At 33.9% G+C, this 21063-nt stretch overlaps 1 protein-coding gene across 1 annotated transcript in view; it reads right to left on the reverse strand.

The window, feature by feature from the left end:
* Positions 1 to 564: 564 nt before the first annotated feature.
* Positions 565 to 21063, reverse strand: part of LOC129216168 (transcription factor LBX2-like) — a 131564-nt gene continuing 111065 nt past the window's right edge. The window contains exon 2 of the mRNA XM_054850343.1: positions 565 to 929. Within this exon, the coding sequence (XP_054706318.1) occupies positions 565 to 929 (365 nt within the window). The remainder of the gene's footprint in view (positions 930 to 21063) is intronic.

The raw sequence follows: 21063 nt of genomic DNA on the forward strand, positions 1-21063 counted from the left end.
TCGTCATAGAACAACAAGTAATCTCTCTCAAGAGACAATGTTAGAGAAATTTAAGTTGGTGTAACTGCTGAAAAAATAAGGAGGGGTATTAAAATGAATCGATTAAAAAGCCAAGATTCTTGACTAAAAGCGGTAGTCTGGCATGTCTGGAATTGCAATGAATGTATCATTGCGTTCTGGCAGAAGTCATTATGTCAAAAAAAAAAAAAAAAAAAAAATGAGGAATCACTGCAATGAATTTGACTTTACAGTTAGTTATTTCATGATGTAACTCAACAGTTTAAAAGTAATATCAATAATGTTAATGCTAGAGCTAAGGGTCTGTAAAACGATTTTTACTCTTTTTAGTAACAATTTGAAAGTTTAAATGAACCAATATCTCAAAACTGATATTTTTCACTTAGTGACTTTTGCCTGAACGCGACGTTTTTAGATTGAAAATCATATCGAACTTCTCTCTCAAAAATCAAGTGAAATCAAATGCGGATCTTCGTAGTCGAACATTGACCGGTGTCTGGAAACCCTCTCATTGCCTATCCCTCAATTTTCAAGTTCAAGACGAAGTCAGGGTATCATGGTACACAGTATCTTTCCTTCCTTGGACTTCTTCAAGAGTCTGAGATCGTGGATATTCTCGATGATGTGCTTGGACGTGTTGGTCGCTTTGGCATGCTCAACGTCCTTTTTCAACTCTTCCATGTCGCGCTTGAGCTTCGCCCTCCTGTTCTGGAACCACGTGATGACCTGGGCGTTCGTGAGGCCCAGGGATTGCGCAATCTCGTCCCGGTCCGCCGGGGAGAGGTATTTTTGATACAGGAACCTTTTCTCCAGCTCGAAAATTTGATGGTTGGTGAAAGCGGTTCGGGATTTCCGCTTCTTCTTTGGTTGTTGGCGGTTGTTGAACATACTCAGGTGATCACGGGACGAATCTGGAAGAAAATTACAAAATATTAAAATCGAGCTGTAGTTTCAGAACAAATAAGAATTTTTTCAAAATGAATTCACATGCTGATACTTTTTTTTGAAGATAATACAGAAAAACATCGTATTGATACGTTTTTCAACGGACAGGTGTGAAACGACGTGTAATCCAAACACTGACAAATACTAAAATAACAAAGAGAAATGCAACTGGCAAAACCAAAATCATTTTCATTTTGACTAATTCAACTTTACTAATGCAAATTTATGCAAATACGACAGCTGTGAGGGTCGAATAAAAATTCTTATGTTATTAATATAAATTAATCTTTAATAGTTTTATATTAAAGACATCAAATTGAATTTTAAAGTAAAATCTTTACGGGAAATAAATCATACCATTATTGTATACCTTAAATACTTATTATAACTAGCATAATCTCCATTTATTGAGGTAATTATATTTCAAATATGCTTAGATATAACTGCAGGCATTTAAGTAAAAATTATTCTGTAGTCGTCTGACATCCTGATTGCCTTTGCTGCAGCATCATGAATTCAATTAAGTTCGTGAATTTTTTTCACTAGTGCTTTTGCAAACGAAACATGTCACCCCCTCCTCCCATATTTGACATACCAAATCTGAGATAAATACTTTTAACGAAGTACAGGTCAATTGACTTGACTTGGACGTGAACAATAAAATCTTTCATTTACATAGAAATCGCTCCAAGAAATTCAATTTTAGTTTGTTTGTTTGCTTTTTCTGTTTCTACATTTGATAAACTAAAATGGTTTTAAGATGAGAATTTGATTCGAGTATAAGTTTTATATTGAAAATAATGTAAAACAAGCCACCATACTACTGTTGCACTGTTTTGTGTTATTATGTCAGTAGTTTTTTAGACTACGGGGCGAAAATCAATAAACTGTTCACAAACATCCTTTTGACTATACACATTTTTAAGCAGGCTGAATAAAGACAACTGTACAAACAACAAGTTTGTTTTTCCTTTCTTCTTCCAATTGCTACAGCGAATAACTGAACTACCTCGTAACTTTGCAATAGATTATGGAACATTACAATTTATATATATTTTCGTTTTAAACATTTCGTAAAAACCGTCGAACTTAACAGCATAAAATGTCTGGTTTTTATGTTACGTAATACAAATGAATCATTCAGAGTGATACCTAACGATTTGCTCATGCGATATATATGTTGGAATTTCTTAACTCTCTAAACTATTTTTAAAGCTATAATTTAGTGCAATATTCATTCTAAAACGGATAATAATGCAAAAAATAAAAAATAAAAAATGGAATTTTCGAAGAATTCACAGAAATTTGCAGTTTGTGGACGATGTCCCCTTGAGGAAAATATCTTCATTACTGAGAAATAAGTGAGTGAATGTCATCGAAATATGAGTACCTCAAACCTCAAAATGTTTACGAATTATAGTTTTTGAAAATAACGATTTTTTGAACTTCTCTGAGAAAAAAGATAGTTTTTTTCACAGACAAACTGACAAATTCAAAGTCGTAGGCAGGGGCGTGCACAGAAATTTTGCGGCCTGTTACAAATTACTTTTACGGGTCCCCTCCATATTGGTAACATTACATCCTTACATATATTTCACCCTAATTTAAAAAATCTCGGCCTCCCTTCAGGCTCGGGCTCGCGCCAGCAGGAGTGCCCCCCCCCCCGGTGCACGCCACTGGTTGTAAGCACATTACTTTTTTTTCGGTTATAGCAGAATTCTCAATCTAGCCGCAATGAAATTATGGTTTCATCCTCAAGTTAAAATATGCTTCCTTCACATCCATCTTTTATTTTAATAACTAAGATCAAGGATTTTATTATTCGCATTTTTTTTTTTTTTTCGAAAATTAAATTTTTTTTTATTCAGGGAAGAACATTCCACTTGCAACAGAAGTATATTATCTTCAGTAGAATTGTTACTTTCGTTCGAATGCAAATTCGATTTCTGTCTGAAACAATACACGTAATTTTCGTCGCATTAAATCCGTCATTTGATGCGTAACAGATCGCTGGTTTTAGTCGAATACAAACTATTATTTTGATTGCAGATGTATTCTCTTTTCCGTTATTTTGGAAAATAATTTGGTGCGCAATAGAACTGCCATTTTAGGCCTCGGCAAAACTCATTTCTGGACAGAACTCATATTTTAGCGTCAACAAACAAGTTATTTTAATTTCAATAATATTCTTATTTTAGTCACAATATATCTTCATTTATAATTATATATATATATATATATATATATATATATATATATATATATATATATATATATATATATATATATATATATATATATATATATATCGTCACTTCAGAATAACAGTTGGATTAGATGTCTTACTGTTACTCTGAGGCAAAGATATTCAAATTTTGTTGACAATGTTTAGGATTCTCGACAACGAGTTGTCAAGAATGCTTAATAGTAGACCCTCTATTTTCTTTTTTGATTTAAATGAACCTTTATTTTAGTGACAATAGAGCTATTATTTCAGTCAGGGCAGAAATATCCTTTTTGCCTGCAGACCAGATGGGATTCACATTTACTCGTAATCTTTCATTTCCGGTTACTGCAGTAGTTTAAAAGAAGTTGTAACAACAATGTTGAGTTTACATCTACAAAAAGCCTCTTTCACGATCGAATTTATAGACCTGTGATAGCAATGATTACTCAGATAACTGTTGTGATAAATGCCCCGTTCTCCTAAATCACCATCAGTTCAGATGAACGATGCATTTGATTGCTTGTCACCCCGGCTGATCGTTTATGAAATCACGTCGGATACAATTTGCCAGGTGCAAATAGTAATGGCTGGGGTTGGGCGAAAGACCTCGTCTTCAATCCTTATTTAGCAGATTCGCCACAAGCCGAGGGAGACATGAAAACCTTCCTTATGCAGCAGCTCATTCCGTAATTAGAGGTGTAAGTCCTTATGCCTCAAAAGTTAATGGCATAAGAAGTCCCTTGGAGCATTCTGACGTGTCAAAATGATAGCTGGCGTAGCAGCCCCATCACTTTACCTGGCTTGTAATCAGGCGGGCCTCCTGATGGAAAGAAAACGATGGAGGACCACTTTTTTAATGCTGTTTATTCATTTGGAATCATCTTCTCTTTTTTTTTTCTTAGCCTTTTTGTGCTCTTATAAAGCATTGTGCTGCTATTGTCTCGTGCAACTATTATGACGACTTTCCAAGAAGACGGTTGTTAGGCGAGCTTTGCCCCCCCCCCTGCCCCCCAAGTTGGTTTATACTGCTGGCGGTATCGTAAAACATTATGCTCATTTGGTGCGGAAATTGGTTAGGAGGTGTCACTGATCATGAAGAAAAAATATCCCAGATGATGCCACCTGGCTGGTTTCCTTTATTCTGAAGCCGCCATCGGAATTGCGGAGGCGAAGGTTTTAAATTAGCTTTAAAATTGCTCTGTGTTATCTTTATATTATTGGAAACGTCATTTATCTAGATATTTTGGGAACTCTCTCATCGTGTTATATTAAAATTTATTTCAGTCACTTATTTATTTAAATTACTGATTAATGTAATTTTCGTTATTTCAATGTTGACTACTAAGGAAAAACGAAAGTTTTGAATTATTTTTTAAATTGCTTTCTTCTGCCTTTAATTTGAATCGTATACTACCTTGACAGGTTTAAGAGCTCGATCTCTTTCTTTGTTTTTTTTTTTTATTTTTAATTTAGTATTTAAACCATCAGTTTATTCAATTTTTGGTACTATTTTTGAAATTGCTCTGTGTAGTATTTGCTCTGAATCAACCACTACTTAGACTTTTTAGGAACTCTATCCTTCTGTTTTTAATTTTATTTCATGCTTTTGTATATTTTAATCGTTAGTTTGATTTTCTTTTTAGATTGCTTAATAAATACTCCGCTCAACAAAAGCATCTTCTTTACGGAAAATTTCTTTAGATAGCAATTTTAAAATAGTTATCATTCAACACGGTTGTAATTGATTTGTAATGCTATTTACAGTGCTGTACACGCTACAAGTGCCGTCGCTAAATGTTGGAAGAACACAATGCATTCTTGTTTTGAAATTTATATTATTATTATTACTATTAATTTTTACGTAAGAACAGACAGAAAAATATGCTTTCATCCGATACTTGGGGGATTCTGCACCGACAATGCGTGATATTAATGTTCAAAATATGTAAGTCTAGACGATCTTCGAGGATGTTAGGGAGGAGAGGGGATTTGAAGTCCAAAAAACACAATTGCAGTCTATCTTTGATGATAGAAATTCCATAAGAGTTCGACGCTCCCCAACCTCAGTTAGTTTTTCAATATCGAGGTTTAAAAACGCAATTTTAAATGAACTTCGATGATGTTAGGGAAGGGGAAGGGTTTCGAGCCCTACCCTGGAAACGTGTCGGAATTGAACAGCGAACCAATTGTAATCATGTGTAAACCAAAATCTGTAGTAAAGGGTAAGTATAATAAAAATCAAAAGCCCCGCTTATGAAAAATTTCTACATCCTCCCTTGATTACCATTCTGATACTCTGTCAACAGAACTACTTCTATCATCACCACCTCCTTACCCAGAGACCGACAAAAAATAAATTCTCAGGAGCCAGGAGAAAATCTAGGCACCATGCAAACAATTTCTTGGAATTTATGGGCAAATTCAATGTAACATGGCTTCTGAAATATCCTTGTTTAAAAAATCTTGTCGCCAAGGTGTTTTTAGTGGCCTTGGTGAACCTGGCACCTGGGTTTTGTTGAACCCTGCCCCCAACTTTCAACACGAATTGTCATAAAAAACTGGGGGACAGGGCCTGTTCCATCTTAGTGAAGTGTAGTGGCCCTTACTACTAAGGGACTCACACACTCACAGAGTTACCCTGGACTGAAACACAGCATTTTTTAAATTTTTAATCTTTAAGGCAATTTATTGGACGTACTTCCTATTAAGAGTTGCAATAATCCGGCTCTATATCTAACTCTCTCTCTCTCTCTCTCATGTGTTGATGCTCAATGTGTCTCGCAGAGAATTTTATCTCCCTTAGGATAATTCTGGATACAAAGTTCCACTGAATACAACTATATACTGAAACTAATATACAATATATACTAATGTACAATATTCAGAAATGCAGCATTTTTAATATTTTTAATTATCTTAAAGGCAATTTATTGAACGTAATTTCTATTAAGAGTTTCAATAAGCTGGAACTTTGTATCGAACTTATAACCCTCTCTCGTGTTGATGCACAATGTGTTTTGCAGAAAATTATCTCCCTTAGCACAATTCTGGATACAAATTTGCTTGGCACCTGAGGCTCTCTAAACCTGTTTATTTGCAATATTTTTAAATCATCTATCTACCCCCCCCCCACACACACACACACACTGAAAAAGAACGAATAAATAAATAAATAAATATTACAAATCTATTTGTCACGAACAAAAGCGACTGTGAAATTATACTTAAAAGAAACAAAGGGAACGCGATGAAGAATCGCATATTTATGATTTTAGGTTAATAGTCACACATTCATTTTGAGAAAATAAACCTTTCACGTTTATTTCGTACATAAACATTCCTATCTCAGAATTAACATTTGTAATGAAGTTGTATCCGTAATCTAGATCACGAATTGCTAATGCACCTTGCTTATAATAAAAAAGTAGTTTTGAAGCATCAAGAATAATTGGTTTGTTCAAACAAATTACTGAATTTCTCAGTAAACATGGAACGCTACGCACAATTCAGTTCAAATCTATAGCAGTGTAATAAGAATTGTGCCAGTGCTGCAGCAAATATGAAGTTTGGTACCATCAATCATCTTACCAGAAGTTTTCCAGGAAGGAAAAGATTTTTCATCCATAAGAATTAAGACAATCGCTCACATTTAGGATGTATCATTTACAGAATGAAAACAAAGCTGTCAAAATTTGATGAAAAGCTTCGGCAGAGGGCAAAAATGCAAATATTGAATATATATATATATATATATATATATATATATATATATATATATATATATATATATATATATATATATATATATATATATATATATATATATATATATATATATATATATATATATATATATATATATATATATATATATTTGAAATGAATGACAGTGCAATAAATATAAACTCTCTTCGGAACAAAAAAAAAAAAGGAGATGGGGAAGGGGAGGTGGGGGGGAGGACAAATTAAACTTGCCTCTGATAAATGAACGCAATCAAGTATTGCAGCTAAGAATTATTCCGTGTTTTAAAAGTCGTAATTTTGCACAAATTTATCTCTCTTGCAGTCTTTATATATTGTTTATTTATGCTAAATATCATAAAAAAAGATCACGAATGATATTTCAAAAAGTAGAACATAAAACACGGAGTGCTCATCAAAAATAAATTATTCATGTAGCAAAATATACGTGCGAATAAGAATCTTATCCTCATATAAATAATAGTCAATGATCGAGTAACTCGTGAGTTTCAACAATTAAACTCGCGCCACGGCATTATAACTTCATAATATGTTTTGGTAATGTTTAACATGCAGGGAAAGGCTTTATTGTGACAAGGCTGATAGTGATCAATCCGGTAACTTAACTGTTTTACTGGTAAGACAGTCAATTTGGGGGGAGTGAAGAATCAAATAAGTGGTTGAAAATTAACGCTATCCACTGGAGTTTAGGTTAATCCACCAGATTTAGGGTGAAAATTTCAAATATCAAAATATCATCAAACAGGCAATTGCTTATTCGGCAAAGTTTTGTCTTACGATTCTGCAAAATTATCATCATTCGGCCAAAATTTGAAGTTAAATTCGTCAAAATGATCATCATTCGGCAAAATTTCGAGTTTGATTCGTAAAAATGATCATCATGCGACAAAATTTCGAGTTCGATTCTGCGAAATGATCATCATTCGGCGAAATCTGAAGTTCCATTAGGCATAATTTGGAGTTCTATTCGAAAAAAATTATCATCATTCGGCACAATTTGGATCATTCGGTAAATTGAGAATTTCCACCCTTCCAAAAATTTAAATTCGGTGCACCTTTCCGAAGAACATGCAATCCGAGAGAAATTGTTTTCACGGATAACGTATTTCATGAGATATGTCCGTCAATGAGCTAAAACAAAAATTAATATTATTTCTGGAAATCTTCCAAGTGTAATTACAATGTATTAATTATATAGAAGTAGAATCCACGTTCCTTATAAAGTCAATGCAATGAAACAAGAATATAACAAGTCTTTTGTGTGCAACAGTTGGTACGTCTGTCAAAATGGAATTGCCGCTACTTAATAAAAATAAGTTCTCTGAATACAAAAATGTTCTATTTTCTAAAGAATAGTTCACGAAACCGTATCAATCTAATTCCACTAATGACGGGCGCCATTGGAAAACGCCACGCAAGATAGATTTCTTTGTTATTGTCACAAAACTATGAATTAAATACCTCTTCACAAGTCCTGCAAAATAGTATAGAAAATACGCGAAATTCAGCTATACTCCAGCTGTCACTCAAACAGAGAATGGCTGCTAACGGACAATTGAACAGGTTTCCTTTTGTTTAGTTGTGTTGGATATCAGCTTTCATTTCATTTGTATTTCAAACAAGCGATGAAAAGTGCATTTTAGTATTCATATTTAAAAAGCCCGAAGGAAATTCAATTTACTTTAAATGGTAAAAATATAGCAAAAAATTGATCTGGCACTTTGTCAGCGTTCGCGTATTATGGTGTTGAAATGAGTTTTATTCTGGAAACCAACACTTTATTTATTGCTAAAAAAATATTTTTCCTACAAAATGTAAGCGATCACATAGTTTTCCCATTTTATACATTTTAAGCACCTAACATTGTTTGAAATTAATATTTTTTATGTAACTAAAGAGTTCCATTAAGTGAAGTATAAAACTTAGTTTCTTCAAGTTTATACAATAAAAGTAAATAAATGAATAACAATAATAATACATTTTTCATAACTCTTACATATTTATTCATTTTTAAACTACATGAGTTTCTTAAATTTGGTCTACCTTATGGGTATCGTATTATTGTTAGAATATCATAATTATTTTCTTTTTTTTCCTTCATCATTTATGGGAAAAGATTAGAAAGCTTTTTTTTCCGAAAACGTTTGAGATGATCATACCAAAGTAAGAAAAGACAAAGTTACACACTGAATTCGTCATTATTACACTTTTTAAAAAGTATTAATTAAATCAGTTTCCATGATATAGAATATATTTCCTCGAAATTTCAATCTTTATCTCAAATTTCCAAAATCCTTGCTATCTTCACGAAGCATCGTGCAAACCCTTGCATTTAATCAATTTGAACATTGGAATTACTCTCCTAATATCATTTGGACTCTGAATGAGTTTGTTCACCAAAAGTATTAAGATTATTTCTAAACAAAAGAGGAATTCAAAATTTAATGTCAGTGAAACAAACTGCATTTCAGCAAAGATTTTGCTTTAGAAGATGATTTGTAGATTAAAATTAATTTCAAATATTTCTACTGAAAATCGAAAATGGAATGAAAAGTTCAGAAAATAAAGAGTTATCCATGCAGAGGCTTTAGAATCTCTTCTTATTATTCTTAGAGTGGTGATAATAATTGAGTAAAATTTTGGGGAATGAGATGAGTTTGAATCAGTTTCTTTCATTGTAGGGAAAGCGTTGTATCAGTTTCTTTAATTTTAGGAATTGCGTTAAATTAGTTTCTTTCATTTTAGGAAAGGCGTTGAATCAGTTTCTCTTATTTTGGGGAATGAGTTGAATCAATTTATCTCGAGAATTATTCTGCATTTCACCAACGGTCTTTTCTTTCTTTCTTTTTTTTTTTTTTAATGATGAAAGTTAGTAGAATGTGTTTCTCTAAAAGATTCGTGTTCAAGTTATTACAGAAGCCTGCAAAGTTGATGAAAAAGTGTTTGTACTGTAATGACTAATCCGTATATTTTTTGGTACGCTTATTTCAACTCAATCACATAAGGTTTTTCACAAAATGGGTTTGAATATTTGAACAAGAATGTATTTTTTACGCATTCTGGGGAAAATAATGCCTTTTCAAAATATTTGCATTTTATTTCATACTATTTAACGTATCAAACAATTGGAAATGATTTGCTGAACATAGGGAGGGTGGCCCAAAGCGGGTAGGCATTCGTATGCCTACCCGCTCATCAGCATGGTGTGCAAACGGTGATGAATAGGTACGTCGTGTTTACCCGAACACCCCCCAGTTTTAATCAGTCCCAGCGAAGCAGCGGTAATGCGGCATGGCGTAGCCCACTTTCAAATAAAAAAAATAGATATATATATGTACATTTCTAAAAAAAACGTGATTACTCAAAGACCAATCAATTTTTTGATTGTCAATAACATTACGTTATTCTTACACCATCCACCTATAAACTACGATGGTCATTCTGCTATTTTTTTTTTTAATTTAAGGTTATAATTACTGAAATAAAAAATGTGCTTTTAGGCAAAGTGGGTAGGGCAAAGCGTGTAACCTGCTTTCTTTATATTTTTTTGGCAAATATACTGATTTTGATTTTCTTTCAAAATGAGATGATAAATATAACTTAAAAAAGGTATTTTTATGGTGACAATTAGCTGGTCTATTGATTTAATCAACTATTTCTTTACGTTTTATAAACAAATGTGCTGACTTATACTTATCAAATTTAAATTGAAAATCTAATTTATTATTATTGTTTTGTATAAATAGCAGTGAGCTCGTCAGTTAATTCAATCATTTATTACTTCATATTTAAATCACAAATGTACCAAATCGCAGTTAGTTAAGCTTACCCACTTTACCCGGATGGCTTCCCCGCTTTAGATCTACTGGTAGGGCAAAGCGGGTTTTTCAAGTGTTTGTAATATTTGATAACAAATAAATATTGGGCTTTAAAAAATGCGAGAATTACTTTTTATTTTAAAGTTTACGATCCCCTCTAGGAAATAAAACCAAAATCGTTAGGGTAGAAAGTGAAAAACTATCCTTTTCGATCGCTCTTCGTTAACCTACCCGCTTTGGCCACCCTCCCCTACATTAATTTAAATTAATTAAAAGTTATGTTGATTAGAACAGTTACTATTGTTGAATTCATCTTAAAGTACGCAAGGGTTCTCCATGATAATAAATCTTTGATATCTGAATAAAATATTTTTCTCTGTTTTTCACTAACTGACTTCGATTCGGGGAAAGTAGTCCAAATGCAGAATTGCAAAATGCGCTCATTAAAAAACCCAAGTATTTGATTTTTCTTTAAAAAAATTACTACGACAGATTTAAAAGTCGGTACGCGCTGCTACAATGATATTTTTTTTTCCGGGCATACTATTTGACTTGAATATTGCATTTTTTTCCCTCCGCACCAGACATTAGAAACATCATCAGGTTTTTTCAGCTTTGACCACTTAAAACATTTTATGCTCATTCCATTCCTTAGTTATAAGCACGATTGATGGCTACGAAAATCCAAATTTTCAAAAAAAAAAAAAAAGTAAGCGATGTGAATTTTTAAATATTTTTTCCTGAAATCAGCGTTTAAAAAATCAATCAGAAATAGATGTTGTTTTCTTAGCCATTTTTTAAGCTGTGAAACCTTGTCTTGTTAACAAAATTAAAATGAAATCATGGCGAAGAAAACTGTTTTCCAAAATATGATACAATTGTGATTTGGAACAGTGCTAAAGAGGCAAAAAAATAAAGAGGTGGAGGAGTAAGAACATCTGAATAATGAAATCCCTTTACAACGAATACCAATACATACTACAAAGTATCCGTTTCAACGTAATGCATTTTTAGCCCTGACTTAATTTCTATTACATTTTTTGAATTCCATTTCAACGAACTTCCCATCATAACGAACAAAATTTGCGGTCCCTTGAAGTTCGCTGTTTTTCTGAAAGAGCATGCTTAAAAATATAGGATTTGACCATTTTTTTAAAAATAATTCGACAATGTTTTTTTTAAATTATTTTACTCGTTGCGCAAAATCAATTTCATTTTTTATGCTTTTGCACATGACATCACAAGTGATGAAATGCCATTAGCGCAAGCGCAATATTTAATCAGCAATATTTAATCCGCTTTACTCACATGCACTGGCAACGATGTATTTGATAGTAAGCGTAAAGCGCAATATTTAATTCGCTTCTGAATTATCATAAGCTGGAACCGCGATAGAGAGCAAGCATAAGATCCAGCGCGCCAGTAGAGCACGCGCCAAAGTTCATCATTTGTCACGTCATAAAACCCAGGCTTTGTTTGAAAAATTGGACATTTAAAAAAATTACTTAAAAATTAAACGTTTTGGAGATAAAAGATTTTCTTCGCTCCAATTTTTTTTTTTTTTTTTTTTTTTTTTTGTTTACTCTATCAACTTCAGTGACTAAAAGTAGTACTTTTGGCTGATGGAAACAACCCCATTCCTATTTATTTAAATCCTTGCCATCAGGCCCATCAGTTGGACGTCCACTGGGGAAATCCCCCTCTCCCCCCCCCTGGATTTTAAAAACATTGAAAATATGCATTTTGCACATTGTTTTATGTTTTTTCACCTATAAAATGCATTCAGTATATAAAACATTTGCCCCCCCCCCCCGGCTCCGAAAGAACTTGAAATGGCAGTCCTGCTTGCCACCTTCTAGATTAAAACTCCTATAATTGCCCATACTTACAACAGCGAAACGCCCATGTATTTCAGAACACTGACTTTTGTATGAAGGTGAAACGTTGGAGAATTGTTTTTTCTCTATAACGCACGAGGTTAGAAAAAAAAATATGATTTTTCCAAGAATTTGTGAGTCCACTTCTAATTAGAATTCAGAAAACAAATTTCCTTTTGTTTAAAAAAGTGTGTGCGAAATGCTAAATAACGTGAACTCCGATATTGAATAGCATGGAATTTTTTTTCTTCACGCGTATATTGCAGTAATAGTGTTTTCAACCATGTCCTAAAAGAAATTTGCGAAACATCAAAAGTAAAGTATTGTGCGTCTTTTCAATAACAAGTACGGTGGATTCCGTATTTATTTATTGGTACAAATGGAAAAGACATTAATTTTTTCCCTCAATTTAAATCTGCCGGAGCATATCAGACAATATGCCACATAAAATAAAATGCAATATTGCGTTATTTCATTCAAAACATTCCACCACTGCGACGACTCCGAAATCTGGAGAAAAAGACGTAATTATTGTTTACATCCTCTTCCGTTCAGCTCGTTGTTATAGCAACCATCCAAGCCTGAAACCCTCCATCCCGACCACACCTTCGGAAACAGTGGTCGCGACCACACATACTGTCCATCCGTGAGTAGTGAAGCGGAAACGATGGAGGCGGAGTTCAAGGCTTTTTCTGTTGACCAATCGAGTCGAATGGGTGTGGATATAAAAGCCCCGCCCAACTTTCAATCAGATGGAGGGGGGAGGAATTCGTTATAGGAATTTGAAGCCTCACTCATCAAATCGCCGCTAATTACAAGGAAAGGACGAAAATTGATATTTAATTGGCAATTAATGAGCAAATTGGACGGTGATGTGTTTTTTCCCCCTGAAGGTACTTACTTCATTTTTTGAGTAGATTGTTGGAGTAACACCTCGTTGTTACGCGTCTAGTTATAACGCGGATTTCAATACATCGAGCTTTTCCTCTGCCTCCAAAAAAACAAAAATACAAAATTGAATTTAGGACCACTGATCGAACGCGGATTTGGATCCATCGAGCTTTCCCTCTGTCACAAAATTGAATTTAGGAGCACTGATCGAAGTAGTAAAAATGTTACACTTTTCTTACTACTTCGATCTACTACAAATTTTAGCTTACTTTCGATGATGTTAAGGGGAGGATTTTTCGGGTTTTCTCACTCGGAAAATTTTTCAATGTTTGCAATACCAAGATATTTTTGCGATCTTTCTTCATTAACATTACATGATAGACTTCATTTAGCTGCAAAGATGAAGTGGTAATAATACAGTAATTATAAAAAATAAGAATATGTTGGCCGGGACGTATCAAAACAGGAGGAGCATTTTATCCCTTGAAACCTGCACCCTGGAATCCTGTCGTTGAAAGTGAAAAGAATGAGCACTGAATTGTGAAAATGATGTTGTGAAAACGAGTGATCAAATCCAGTTAAGAATTTTGGTTGTTCGAAATTTGTGCGTATGTAGAACAGAAAAAAGACCCACAAACTAGTTTGTTTTTGACACAAATGGGAATTCTGAGACATAATCGTTTACTTCATTCTTAGTTTTAAAAGCATAATTTTCTTGATTTCTTCTTGAAACGATCAAAAACCATACACCTCCGTATTCATTGAAACGCTGTTTGAATGAATTACAAATCGTCCTATCCGAAAGACTTAACAGTTGAAATCAACTCTAAAACACAAAACACGCACTGTAAAAAAAAAAAATGTGTAACCTTACTCCATAAATACGGTGGCAGCATTCTGCTCAGTGTAACCTTATTCCGGCGGTTAGCTTCTTCCATAGCAGTGGAGCAACTTAATAAAACTGGTGCAACGTTATGAGCGTGGAGTATTGCATGGAGGCAGCTAAGCTGACACCGCTTTTATGGAGTAAGGTTGCACATTTTTTTACAGTACGGTTCTTCGAGGGAATTTTCTTTGAGGGTGAATTTTGCATGCAAATCAAAAATCACAACATAATTATTAACGTATGAAGTTGCTCTTGATGTCTAAGAATCTGACCTCCCCTGCATGGGAAATCAGCCTGAATTTCGACTGTTAATCTGTTCAAAAAAAAAAAAAAAATTAATTTGAACTTTGACATCTTGAATTCAAATTATGTTTTTCGCAATCCCGGGTGTGTGTATGTGTATGTAAGCGTGTGTGTTTGTGTGTGGGGGGTGGGTATGCTTGTTTGTGTGGGGGGGGGGGTATGTTTGTTTGTGTGTTTGAAGGGTATGTGTGTGTGGGTAGTTGTGTGTATGTGTAGGTGTGTGTGTATGTGTAGGTGTGTGTATGTGTAGGTGTCTGTATGTATGCGTGTGTGTATGTGTAGGTGTCTGTATGTATGCGTGTGTGTATGTGTAGGTGTATGTATGTATGCGTGTGTGTATGTGTAGGTGTCTGTATGTATGCGTGTGTGTATGTGTAGGTGTCTGTATGTATGCGTGTGTGTGTGTGTGTAGGTGTCTGTATGTATGCGTGTGTGTATGTGTAGGTGTCTGTATGTATGCGTGTGTGTATGTGTTTGTGTGCGTAGGAGTATGTGTGTGTAGGTGTTTGTGTAAGTGTAGGCAAGTAAGTGACGCAACCTGGAGACGGTTTTCGCTGGAGGAGCAGCATCGTGAGGCTGCCGGCCGACGGTGGCGCTTCAGAGGAAGGCGGGGAGGGGGGGGGGGAAATAAAATCATAGGAATTCAAAATTGTCAAGTGAGATCAATAAGCAATCGTGATTGCTCAGAAAGAAAACCTTTTCAGAAAAGCCGAAACTCACAATAAAGAAAAGTGAAGCTCGAAATGTCGAAATTTCATAAACTCTGTCATCTTTTGTACTCTTTGGTTGTGTTCGATGAGCGACCGGTAGCTCACCGGTTAAAATAATGACGTCAATGCTTTAGCATTAGCTGAGTTTACTAGCTGTCTCGTGCTCAATCGACCGGTCGCTACCGGTTTAGCTCGTCGAACGTAAGCATTATTTTAACCGGTTAGCTACCAATCGCTCATCGAACACAACCATTGAGTTACTGCATAAAGGAAAAGTTTCTGAGAAACCCAAAATAAACAAATGAAAACTGAATGGAATATAATTGCACACGCTTATATTCCAAACTTTTTTTTTTTTTTTTTTTTTGATGGAAGTTGGGCCATTTTCGAAAAGTAATGTATCTTACTTATATTATTAAACGAATAAATCATTGTCTAAATTAGCTCAAAACCGAATTAGTTAAAGCTTCGTCTGAATTCTCAGCGTAGAGCGTTCCATATCACAAATCGAGTAAATGATGGAAAATTCTTTTAGCTGCGACCATTAGCTGACTCAAAGGTCACGTGTAGTACCAAAAAAACCAGTCATAGGAAATTAATAAACCTTCCAAATCAGATCAGTGACTGTGAAGAACTAATTTATCGCTATTTTCACGAGTCAGTGGACAGACTGGGTACATCGCAATGTGTAAGCCAATTTCTTGATTTGCTGTTTCTTTTCTATTTAGAATTGCATTTGAAGCATCCATTTAATGCCAGTGATTTGGAATTCCCGAGTCGTAGTTTAATTGAATAGGTGGACAAATGAAATCCGAATTGGGTTAATATAGTTCCGCGGAATGACAAGGCGTGATTCGGTTTTTAATCTTCATTAAATGACTGGAACATTCTTTTTCTACTTGATTCAAAATGGCGGTACAAGTTCATTAGATATTCTTTGGTCGGAAAGGCAGTATTTTAATAATTAACCAGACACGAACATTTTTTTCATTTTTTATTTTTGCTGGTGAGTTTTTTGTTTTCTCAACTTTTATAAAAGGAAAAATACATGGAATATTGCCTCTCTGACTTTTATCATATGGAAATATAATAATGGATAGGAGCGAATACATGGGGAGGGTCATCGGGACTCCTAATACCCCCCCTACCGTCGGCAATATTATTCATCTACATTATGTTATGAAAAAATGTAAAAATGTAAACAATTGCTGTTGTCTTCTCAATGAATTAGTTATTTTTTAGAGTAGAGTTTTAAAATGCTACTTCCTTTCATTGCGTAGACATTAATAAGTTACGTTTATTCCTATACAGGATACCTTTTTTCTGACCGATTTGGTGCTTTTTATTGACGCCGAAGCAGTTTCAGAAATTTTTTGCATTTAAAACCCTATTTAATGTTCCTCAGCATACCCCTCCCCCCCCCCAAAAAAAAAGAAAACAATAGTCTGTATCTGCCCCTGATAATGGTCCACTTTACTTTTGAAACATAAAAGCCTAAGACTTATTAAACAGAATAAAAATATTAAATGAAATAACAAATTTTAAAGAAAGTAAAATTTATAAAAACAACCTACCGCGAAAGCTTACGCAGTCAATCAGAAACATAGAAATATCTACAAAGAGAGGGGTATATGCTGCAGGTTAATGAAAATAAAGGAGAACGTACGCCAAAGAAACAATTAAGAATTACAGATAGTTCATGAATGTATCACACAAATAAATTTATGAATGGAACAGAAAAAGTCAATTTTCGTAATTCTGAAAAGCGCAGCATTCAATTATAATTCTGTTCTGATCTGCATTGATTCTGAGATGATGAATATAATAAGATAGTAACGGTAATTAATATAATTTTGATACTTTTTCTTACAAAAATAATAGTTAAAGATTTTGGAGCTAAACTCACTTAATTATGATTGCTACTTTCTTGATTTTTGTTAATTAGTGCTTAAAATTTTTATTGGTTCACACACAATGATAAAAAGAGAAATTTTATTGAAAAACCATCTAAGAATATACCCATAATCTTAAAACGAGATAATGAATCCTTGGTTAAAGAATAAATTTTTAAATATGTCTTAAAAGGTTGAGAATTATTTAAAAAGTGCATACCTCACCAAACAAATAAATAAATAAATAAAAAGTAAAACAGTGTAAATTTAAAAAAATAACTTTGTGTTTCTCTAAAACAAATTATTAGCATTCTGGTAAAATGCTACTTTGAAGTAAATTTTCATTTGCTATAGAATAATTGAATGTCAAAAAAAAAGGGGGGGGGGGAATGAAAAAAGACACTAAAGAGAAAATAAAGGAATAAAATAAGAAAGAAAAGAAAGAATACAGAAAAAAAAAAGATAATTTTTTTTTATTCAGAAATCTTTAACGTTTGGAGGAGGGATGTTTTGCTGTCGGATGTGCACTTCACTTCACATTAAAAAGCAAATAAATAAATAAATAAATATAAAAAAAAAAAAACGTAGCCAGAATTTACTTTTTTTTTTTTTTTTTGGGTGGGGTCATAACAATCCTGTGTACACAGTAACATATTAAGATTGGAAACATGCGTTAAAATCAACGGTTCTGGGGAGCTTTGTTTCACACCCCACTCCCTATCCTCTCATGCACTTTCTGAGAGATCGTGTTAAGAATTCCACTGCTGCCGATGACTCCCCCCCTTCCCCCCAAAACATGATGATTTATGCGTGGAGTGGTTTTTGACGTTTCTCACAAGTTGTGTAAATGAAATGGAATTTTCTATTGTATTATAAATATTATTTAAAAGCTAAAAGATGACTCCCACAACTATTTTAGTTTAAAGTGTGTGTATTCAAAAACGGTCTACATTTATTTACACGGTGGAAATGTTTTCAAATCAGTTTGCTACGTCCAAACAATACAGTTGGAGACATGCCGGTGAAAGGATAGTCATTACTTTCTCGTCCAAAAAAAGAAAAGGAATAAATAAATAAGAATGCCTTCCTCTTTTATTTATTTATTGTTTTTTTTTTTTTTTCATTTATTAAAAAGTCTCTAGATTAAAAAGATTTAGAAACACTGATCTAATGTTTAGAAAGGATGAAAAAAAAAAAAGAAAAAAAAGGGCTTGTATTAATTTAAAATAAACGATGAAGCAATAACAGAGCAAAAAGAAAAACAGCAGTGAAAGCAGTTTCTTTTGTTGAAGTAAAGTAGAATAACGACCACATTTACTGAGCCTAAACGTTCAAGAAATCTCAAATCCGTTTTTATTTTTCCAAGGGAAAGTGAACTGCTGGAGAAAAACAGCTTTCGGAAAACTAACGGCAGCGCTTTAAAAATTTCTAGAGATTTTTGCTGCTTCCCATGTACAAACCAAGCGCGGATTCAGGGGAGGGTCAAAGGGTAAGTTGACCCCCCTGTGATGAGAAAGATTTTCTTTATGATCGTTATTTTATTTTTCCTTTACTTATTATTATTATTGTTGAACGTCAATTTTTAGTCTTGGAAAATTTATAATAGGCAAGCAATGTTAACCCAATTTAACTTAACCTTGTTAGACTTGTCTTTTGAAGTCTAATAAATGCAAATTCCACGTCATCCCACACGCACCAAATGGTATCCATGTCCTTCACACGCGCACGCTCACACACATGCACACTCACGCACATACAAACTCACACACGCCTGCGTGCATACACACAGGTCTACACACACACACACATGCACGCACTCGCACCTATACACACCACTATACACACGTAACCGCCCATTAATAGGGGCTGATTTGGGGGGGGGGCGTAGAAGCCGTTTCTAGAAGCACTACATGTAATGTAACTTTGAAAAAGAAAGGGGTCCTAAACCTCGGGGATTGAGTCTAGGCCCAGTAGGCCCATGCGTTAATCAGGCCACGTTTACAATACACATTTTGAAACGTATGTCTGCAATGCTGTACTTCTTTTAACTTTGTTGCATAAAAGTTTAATGCAACAATGTTGTGGCTTTCTTGTTTTCCTTGAAACGAAAATTTTCTCGACTTATTCAATATAAAAAAATGTGTTATTTTCATTTATTCGAACAATTTTAGAATTATTTTTTACGATAACAATTTTTATTAGAATACATGTATAGGTTTTGCATATTATTTTGAAAAAAGTTCTAGTTATACTTTGTTTTTCTTCCACTTAACTGGCCACTGAAACTTGACCCCCCCCCCTTACAAAAAGTTCCGGATCCTCCCCTGGTACAAACAATTTTGGGTGGAATTTGTTATTCAAAATTATTATTGAGCAATCACATTGCTTATTGTTCTCATTTGACTGTTTTAATGTCCTTTGATTTTATCTCCCCCCCCCCCCGCCTTCCTCTGCAGCACCACCGCCGACCGGCCCTCCCGAAGCTGCTCCTCCAACAAAGCACCGTCTCCAGGTTGCGTCACGTCGTTTCCTACACTCACGCGTACAAACACACACACGCCTGCACACATGAACGCCTACACGCACGCACGCATGCACACTACATACACACACATGCGCGCATTCATACATACACACACAGGAGAGCATACATACATACACACGTGCACAGGCACACACACACAGAGACCTACACAAACATACACATGCTCGTGATTGCAAAAAAACATAATTTGAACTCAAGATACAAAAAATTCAAATTTTCTTTTTTTTTTCTAATTATTTTCAATTTTTTCATGCTTTTTGTAAAATAATTTCACACATTAAATCCAATTTCAGCTCAGTCAACGTTTTTAGTTCATCAACAACTTGAGCGGTGACGTTAACATGCTATAGACGCACGTTGAAATATTTTTGAATAAAGGTATAGATTAACGCAATTTAATCACTTTATTGCGTTTTCTTTAAGGAATTTACATTTGTGCACCATTTGGAATGATTTTCCTCTTCATAGGCGTGAACGGAGAAGGACACATGGCACCCTTTTTGAACAAACGCTCCCGGTAAGAATTTCATTTTATTCTTTAAATTTTTCTAGTCACCAACATTCCCTCGTCCTGACCTGAGAACCAATTGATAGATTTATCCCCGTCTTTCATTTTAAGTAATCCAACAGAGATATTTCGAAGCTCTTTGAAAAAAATTTGAATTTTATGTTACCCTACCTGGTTGTTATGATGTAATGTTTCCACAAAATCTTGTTTAATTCATTTCCTAAGAATATTTTTAGCTAATGATCTCAAAAATATCAAACAATGTGTCTTGAAATATTAGAAATGTTTTGCTTAATTATAAGGGTAGCAGAACTGAGGGGAATAAAAGAAATTTTTCCCGACTTCACGAAGTAGGAAACATCATGTTAAAATTTTAAATTAGTTTTAAAATATGTTAAAAAAAAGAAACTGAAAGTTATAACATAACATTAGAGAGATAACTGTTTCTAAATGTGGAGTTTTATTCTGAATGAAAACTAAAAAGCAGGTGAAATTATTTGTTAAATATTATTAATAAATAAATTATTTGTTAAATTGAATAAAGTAGCTTTAATAAACAAAATTTGTAAATAAACAAATAAATGAAATAAATAAATAAATAAATTATGCACTAGAACTGCCCTTGAAGCATCTCCTTATAAGTATTCACAAGAATTCTAATTCTGGCTTTTCTCACTTCGA

The sequence above is a fragment of the Uloborus diversus genome, chromosome 1, assembly GCF_026930045.1.
Source record: "Uloborus diversus isolate 005 chromosome 1, Udiv.v.3.1, whole genome shotgun sequence".
Classification (NCBI taxonomy): Eukaryota; Metazoa; Arthropoda; class Arachnida; order Araneae; family Uloboridae; genus Uloborus; species Uloborus diversus.